This window comes from Nothoprocta perdicaria, unplaced genomic scaffold (genome assembly GCF_003342845.1).
Source record: "Nothoprocta perdicaria isolate Ctin4 unplaced genomic scaffold, notPer1 scaffold_103, whole genome shotgun sequence".
NCBI classification, from domain to species: Eukaryota; Metazoa; Chordata; class Aves; order Tinamiformes; family Tinamidae; genus Nothoprocta; species Nothoprocta perdicaria.
The window spans coordinates 1514352-1521731 of NW_020454128.1; the positions used below are offsets into that span (position 1 = coordinate 1514352).

The following is a 7380-nucleotide window of genomic DNA, read 5'->3' on the forward strand; positions in this document are numbered from 1 at the left end:
GGGGCGTCGCGGCAGCCCCCGGCCGCCCCGCCGCCACCGCCGCCGCCGCGGTGGACGCCAAGCTGGAGGAGCTCATCCGGCAGTTTGAGGCCGAGTTCGGCGACGAGTTCGCGCCGCCGCCGTCACCGCCGCCGCCGGCCGCCGAGCCGCCCCGCGCCGCGCGCTCCCCCAAGCAGATCAAGATCGAAACCTCTGGTGCTATTACGGTGCTCTCGACCACGTGCTTCGAGTCGGAGGAGAGCCGCGGCGAGGAGGCGGCCGGCGCGCCGCCCGCGCACGAGCCGCCCCTGGCGCCCACGCTCAGCGCCTTCCTCGAGTCGCCCCTCAAGTACCTGGACACCCCCACCAAGAGCCTGCTGGACACCCCCGCCAAGCGCGCCCAGGCCGAGTTCCCCACCTGCGACTGTGTCGGTGAGTTCTTCCCCCCACGTACTTCCCGCCTGCTTCCTGCTCACTTCCCCACTGCTTCCCACATGCTTCCCATGCACTTCCTGCATGGTTTCTACTCCCTTCTTGCGTGCTTCCTGCACACTTCCTGCTCGCTTCCTGTGTACTTCCCACTCACTTCCCATGCTCTTCCGCCACACTTCCTGCTCACTTCCCAGTCACTTCCTGTCCACTTCCTACATGCTTCCTGCTCACTCTCCATGTTTCCTGCCCATTTTCCACATGCTTCCTGCTCACTCTCCCTGTTTCCTGCTCACTCTCCATGTTTCCTGCCTACTTCCCACACACGTCCTGCTCACTCTCCGTGTTTCCTGCTCACTTTCCACACACTTCCTGCTCACTCTCCGTGTTTCCTGCTCACTTTCCACACACTTTCTGCTCACTCTCCATGTTTCCTGCTCGCCTTCCACACGCTTCCCGCTCGCTTCCCACACACTTCCTGCGCCTTCCCCCGCCCGGGTTTCCAAACAGGCCTCTCCCACTCCTTTGTACCCCGGAATGTCAGCGGGGCCGCGTCCAAGACACGCGTGTCCGAGGGCTCGCGCCCCGTGCGCTGCCTTTCACCAGCGTCACCCCGCGGTCCCTGCATCAATTTGCTGGCGAGTCCCCTGCACTCAGGGGCAGACAGGCCCAGCACGTCCCCCCGGCTCCGTTTGGGGCACTTCAGGGTTGTTTCCTCCCTTTTCCTCCCAACTCCGGGGCTGTTGGGCTCTTTCCCGCTGCCTTTCCCGGAGGGAGAGCGGGAGCCGGCGGCTCGCGGGCAGCTGCAGCCCAGCTGAGCGCAGCCTTTCTCCTGGCCCTGGCGCCCGGCCAGCGGGACGTGCCGGGAATGAGGATGGGCACACGGAGAGGGGCGGCCCCGGCGCCATCCCGGCCGCGAGCAGCGCGCCGGCCGGATCAAAGCTCCCGCTGTTCCCAGGGATGGGGGTAGCGTGCGAGGGCCGGCCGCTGGGATGCGCTGCAGGAAAAGCGGCAGGAAATCCCGGAACTTTGGCGGAGTTTGGAAAGGGGAGCCCGGAGCGCTGACGCTGTGCAGAGCCCTGCAGCTCTGCAGGGCAGGGAAGGGGCTGCGTGGTCCTGGGTGGGTTTACGTGTGGCTCCGGGGGGCTGCGTGGGTGACTCCTGATGCCCATCCCATGGGATCTGAAGCAGAGAGCCGCATGGAGGGGTCCCGATTCCCCACTTCAGTGGACCCACTTTAGTGACCGGCGTCTCTCCCTGCACAGAGCAAATTGTGGAGAAGGACGAAGGACCCTATTACACCCACCTGGGCTCGGGCCCCACCGTGGCCTCCATCCGGGAGCTCATGGAGGAGCGGTAAGGGAGCCGGTGCGCGCTGTGAGCGGGTGCTGCAGTGCTGCGAGGGCGAGCGGGTGCTGCAGTGCTGCGAGGGCGAGCGGGCGCTGCGGCACTCGCTGCCGCCGTGCGCTCACCGCCGCCCCGCCGCAGGTACGGAGAGAAGGGCAAGGCCATCCGCATCGAGAAGGTCATCTACACGGGCAAGGAGGGCAAGAGCTCCCGCGGCTGCCCCATCGCCAAGTGGGTGAGTGCCCTTTGGCCCCGTCTCTGCCCCCTTGTTTGCAAATCCCCTCCTGTGCGCGGCAGCGGGGTGGGAATTTCGCCTGCCGCCATCCCGCCCTTGTGCCGCGCTGCAGGTGATCCGCCGGCACAACCAGGAGGAGAAGCTGCTGTGCCTGGTGCGCCACCGCGCCGGCCACCACTGCCAGAACGCCGTCATCATCATCCTCATCCTGGCCTGGGAGGGCATCCCGCGCACGCTGGGCGACACGCTCTACCAGGAGCTCACCGACACCCTCACCAAGTTCGGCAACCCCACCAGCCGCCGCTGCGGCCTCAACGACGAGTAAGTCCCGCCGCGCCGGCCCCGTCTCCGTGCGTCCCGGCTCGCCGCATCCCCGTCCCCACGTCCGCCCGGCTCCCCTCTCCCGCAGCCGGACCTGCGCCTGCCAAGGCAAGGACCCCAACACCTGCGGCGCCTCCTTCTCCTTCGGCTGCTCCTGGAGCATGTATTTCAACGGCTGCAAGTACGCGCGCAGCAAGACGCCCCGCAAGTTCCGCCTGGTGGGCGACAACCCCAAGGAGGTGAGGCTGGCCGCCTGTTTGGCGTGGGGGGAAACGCGGGAGGCCAGGGTGCCCCGTTGTCCTTGTCCTCCCCAACCGGCACCCATCGCCCGCCTTGCTTTCGTTGCAGGAGGAGCTGCTCCGGAAAAGCTTCCAGGATTTGGCCACGGAGGTTGCTCCGCTCTACAAGAGGCTGGCGCCGCAGGCCTACCAGAACCAGGTAGCGGCCCCCGGAGCCCCCCGGGCCCCGGAGCGCCCCGGCAAGCGAGCGGGCGGCACAACGAGACGGGACCCCCCGCTTCTCGGCCCTGCAGGTTACGAACGAGGACGTGGCCATCGACTGCCGCTTGGGCTTGAAGGAGGGCAGACCTTTCTCGGGGGTGACGGCGTGCATGGACTTCTGCGCCCACGCGCACAAGGACCAGCACAACCTCTACAACGGCTGCACCGTGGTGAGTGCGGGCCCTGGGGCTGCATGCAGGGGGTCTAATCTGTGCATGTCCTGGGCCCCGAATCCCTCGGTGCACAGTGCCCTGAATGCATGTGTGCACCGGGCCTGGAATCTGTCCGTGTGCAGTGCCCAGGATCCCTCCATGCATGATGCCAAAATCCCTGCATGCAGAGTGTCCTGAACCCCTGTGTACAGAGTGCCTGGAGTCCCTGTATGCAGAGTGTCCCAAATCCCTCCTTGCACGGTGCTTCAGATCTGTGCACGCTCAACACTCTGATTCCATCCATGCACAATACCCTGAATCCACACGTGCACCATGCCCGGAATCTGGGCATGGTGCCTTCAATGCATCCATGCACCATGCCTGGAATTCCTCCATGCACAGTGCCCCGAGTCCATCCTTCTCCGGTGCCCCAATGCGTCCGTGCGCGGTGTCCCAAACCCTCTGCGCACGATGCCCCCAGATCCCCCGCAGACTCCGTGCGGGAAGGCCGTGCGCTCCGGCGGCGCTGAGCGCTGCGCCCGCCGCAGGTCTGCACGCTCACCAAGGAGGACAACCGCGTGGTGGGCAAGATCCCCGAGGACGAGCAGCTCCACGTGCTGCCCCTCTACAAGATGTCCAGCACGGACGAGTTCGGCAGCGAGGAGAACCAGAACGCCAAGGTGGGCAGCGGCGCCATCCAGGTGCTCACGTCCTTCCCGCGCGAGGTGCGTCGCCTGCCCGAGCCCGCCAAGTCCTGCCGCCAGCGGCAGCTCGAGGCCAAGAAAGCCGCCGCCGAGAAGAAGAAGCTGCAGAAGGAGAAGCTCCTCACGCCGGAGAAGATCAAGCAGGAGGCGCTCGACGTGGCGCCGCTGCAGCAGGACGCGGGTAACGGGGCGCGGGGCTGCGGTGGAGGCGGTGGCGCCGGCGGGCGCTTTGCGGCGCGCTCACGGCGTGCTCTTGCCCGCAGGTGGGACCCTGCCGAGCGGCGCTCTGCCCCTCAAGTCGCCCATCAAGGTGGAGGCGCCGGCTCACTACAATGCCTTCAAGTACAACGGCAACGCGGTGGTGGAGAGCTACTCGGTGCTGGGCAGCTGCCGGCCCTCCGACCCCTACAGCGTCAGCAGCGTTTACTCCTACCATTCCTACTATGCACAGCCCAATCTGCCTTCGGTGAACGGGTTTCACTCCAGGTTCGCCCTGCCGCCCTTCGGCTACTACGGCTTCGCCCGCGGCCCCGTCTTCCCTTCTCGCCTCCTCGACTACGGGCGAAGCGGCGCCTGGGCCAGCAGCGGCTTCGACGCCAAGGAGCCGCTGGGTCGCTCCTACTCGCCGCCCGTGTTCCCCGAGCCGGCGCGCGGCCGCAACCATCACCAGCGCACCTACGAGCGGGCCGCCAGGGCCAAGGCGGCGGGGGTGCCCGGCGTGGGCACGGCGGGGCAGGAGAGCGGCACGGCGAGTATGCACGGGAGCGGCGCCGCAGGGATGCCCGGCAGCGCCGTGGTGCCGGCGGGGATGCGCGGGAGCGGCGCCGCAGGGATGCCCGGCAGCGCCGTGGTGCCGGCGGGGATGCACGAGGCCAGCGCAGCAACCCCGGCGATGCACGCGGCCGACACGGCTCTGGCAGCGATGCCTGGTGCTGCTGCAGCTCCGGCAGCCGTGCACGGAGCCGGTGCATCCCCAGCAGCCATGCACGGAGCCGGAGCAGCCCCGGCAGCAATGCACGGAGCCGGAGCCGCTCTCGCAGCGATGCACGGGGCCGGCTCATCTCTGGCACCGCTGCATGGAGCTGCTGCAGCCCCGGCACTGATACCCGGAGCTGGAACAGCCCCAGCAGCCGTGCACGGAGCCAGCGCCGCTCCGGCGGCAGTGCCCGGAGCCAGTAGCGCTCTGTCAGGGATGCATGGAGCCGGAGCGGCTCCGCCACCGATGCACGGAGCTGACGCCGCTCCGGCGCCGATGCACAGGGCCGGCGCGGCCCCGTCTTGCTGCGGGGGCCGCGCCATCAAGCAGGAGCCGGTGGAGTCGCCAGTGGGCGGCGGGGTCCCCGTGGCCGCGCGCAACGGGGCGCCCGAGCCGCCCTGGGGCCCCGCGGCGCCGGCCTCGCCGCAGAGGACTAGCGGCGGGCGGGAGGCGGGCGAGCCGCGCTGGCGGCCGCGCGGCGCCGCGTGGAGCCCCGCGCTGCAGGGCCTGGGCGCGCTGCCCGCAGAGCCCTGGGGCTCCGCGCTGCCCGACAAGCCCTGGGAGGGCTCGGCCTGGGAGCCCTTCGGCGCCGCCACGGAGCTGCCCGAGAGAGCCGCCAAGGCGGAGGAGGACGAGGACGAGGAGGAGGACGAGGAGGAGGAGGAGGAGGAGGAGGAGGAGGAGGAGGAGTGGTCGGACAGCGAGCACAACTTCCTGGACGAGAACATCGGCGGCGTGGCCGTGGCGCCGGCGCACGGCTCCATCCTCATCGAGTGCGCGCGCCGCGAGCTGCACGCCACCACGCCGCTCAAGAAGCCCAACCGCTGCCACCCGACGCGCATCTCCCTGGTCTTCTACCAGCACAAGAACCTCAACCAGCCCAACCACGGCCTGGCCCTGTGGGAGGCCAAGATGAAGCAGCTGGCGGAGCGGGCGCGCGCGCGCCAGGAGGAGGCCGCGCGCCTCGGCCTCGGCCCCGACGCCGCCAAGGCCTTCGGCAAGAAGCGCAAGTGGGGCGGGGGGCTGCTGGCCGAGCCGCCCCCCAAGGAGAGGAGGGACCAGGTGCCCACGCGGCAGGCGGTGGCGCTGCCCACGGACACGGCCATCACCGTCTCCTCCTACGCCTACACCAAGGTGACCGGTCCCTACAGCCGCTGGGTCTGAGCGGCCTCTTACCTCAACAGCCGGCGGCACCGCCGTGCCGCCGCCCCTGGTGCTGTCTCCTCGTGCATGTAGGAGAAGAAGACGAACAGAAGAAGAATATATATATAAATATATATATATACACACACACCCCTTAAAAAAAGAGAAAGAAAAAAAAAAAAAATTACGTTCCACTCGAGTGCAAAACCCTTGGGAAATGGAAACAAAACAAAACAAAACAAAAAAGAAATCCTGCACTTTGCGAGTTTTTAACAAACAAAAAAGAGCGAACTGAAAACTGGGGGGAAAAAACAGAAGAAAATTTTAAAAAAAGAAAAAAAGGAACCACGCCGTTAAGGTTTTTTTTTTTGGGTAATCAGCTATTTATAATATCGCCGCGTTTTTTTAAGAAGCGATCCTTGTACGTCGCAGGAGCGGAGAGAAGAGTTTATAGCGTCCTTTCGCAACGGAGAGGTTTTTAATTCCATTTGAAAATGTGTATTTATTGGATTTTTTCCTTTTTTTTTGGTGTCGTTTTTTGGGTTGCTCTGTTTTTCTTTTGGAACCCTTCGTGGCAGCGGTGGAGCTGGGAGCGAGCGGAGGGGAGAGACGGGTGCCGTTATCCTGCTCATCTCTTCCCGGCGCCAGATTCCCTATGGTGCTTTTAATCCTGGAGCCGAGGCGGCCTGAAGCTGCGGGAAACGGGGCCGAGCGGCGGCGGGAAGGCGTCCGGGAAGCGCCGCGGGAAAACGCTGTGGGAGCCGGATCCGAGCGGCAACAGAATCCGTGGGAAATGCCGTGGGATGCGAGGCCCAAAGTGTCCAAGACTGCAGGAAACGCTGCAGGGAACGTTGCAGGGAACGTTGCAGGGAACAGTGCGGGAAGTGGCTCCGAGCGATGGCGGGAAGCCCGGGAAGCGCTGCCGGGAGCGGATCCGCATGGCAACGGAGACGGCAGGAAACGCCGTGGGAAACGGCTCCGAGCGGCATCAGGGACCACGGGAAACGCCGCCCGCCCCGCGCCCCCGACTCCCTCTTCTCCAGCGCCGCTTTTTCCCGGTGCTTCCGGCGCGGCAAGAAGAGGAGCGGAGGCGGCGGCGGCTCCGGCCTCCGGGAGGAGCCGGGAAAACGCCAATTCCCCCTTGGAAACTGTGACGCGCGGGAGGCTCCGCGCTGGTGCTGCGGCCGCTGCTCCCGGCATCCCGGGAGCCGGCCCTGCCTCCGGGCAGCTCCGGGAAGCGCTCCCGGTTTGCCGAGCCGAGCGGAGCGCTGTGCAAAAAAACCCTGGCCCCCGCGGGGCTTCCCGGTGCCATTCCCATTCCTCCTGCAAAGAACAGGAAGCAGAAGAAGAAAAATAGGAGAAAAAAAAAAAAAAATGGTGCTTTTTTACCGTTTTCCCCCCGCGTTTTTCCCCTCCTCTGGATCCGCGAGCTCGCGGGGTGCCGGCGACCTCGGTCGTTGTTTTTTGCACTTTCCGGTGCCTTTTGGGGAGCGAGGAAGAGCGCCGGCCCCCCGGTGTCCCCACGGGGGTCCCTGCCCCCCGGCACAAGCGGGAGCCCCCCGGCCCTGCACCCCGCTCGGCTTGGACCCCCCCG

The 7380-nt window shown here is 66.5% G+C and overlaps 1 protein-coding gene across 1 annotated transcript in view; it reads left to right on the forward strand.

Annotated features, from left to right (window-relative positions):
* Positions 1 to 5921, forward strand: part of LOC112950025 (methylcytosine dioxygenase TET3-like) — a 12674-nt gene extending 6753 nt beyond the window's left edge. The window contains exons 3-12 of the mRNA XM_026042493.1: positions 16 to 411; positions 1674 to 1764; positions 1897 to 1990; positions 2103 to 2311; positions 2400 to 2550; positions 2660 to 2749; positions 2844 to 2981; positions 3512 to 3848; positions 3931 to 4583; positions 4974 to 5921. Of these exons, the coding sequence (XP_025898278.1) occupies positions 16 to 411; positions 1674 to 1764; positions 1897 to 1990; positions 2103 to 2311; positions 2400 to 2550; positions 2660 to 2749; positions 2844 to 2981; positions 3512 to 3848; positions 3931 to 4583; positions 4974 to 5807 (2993 nt within the window). The 3' untranslated portion in view covers positions 5808 to 5921. The remainder of the gene's footprint in view (positions 1 to 15; positions 412 to 1673; positions 1765 to 1896; positions 1991 to 2102; positions 2312 to 2399; positions 2551 to 2659; positions 2750 to 2843; positions 2982 to 3511; positions 3849 to 3930; positions 4584 to 4973) is intronic.
* The last annotated feature ends 1459 nt before the right edge of the window (positions 5922 to 7380 follow it).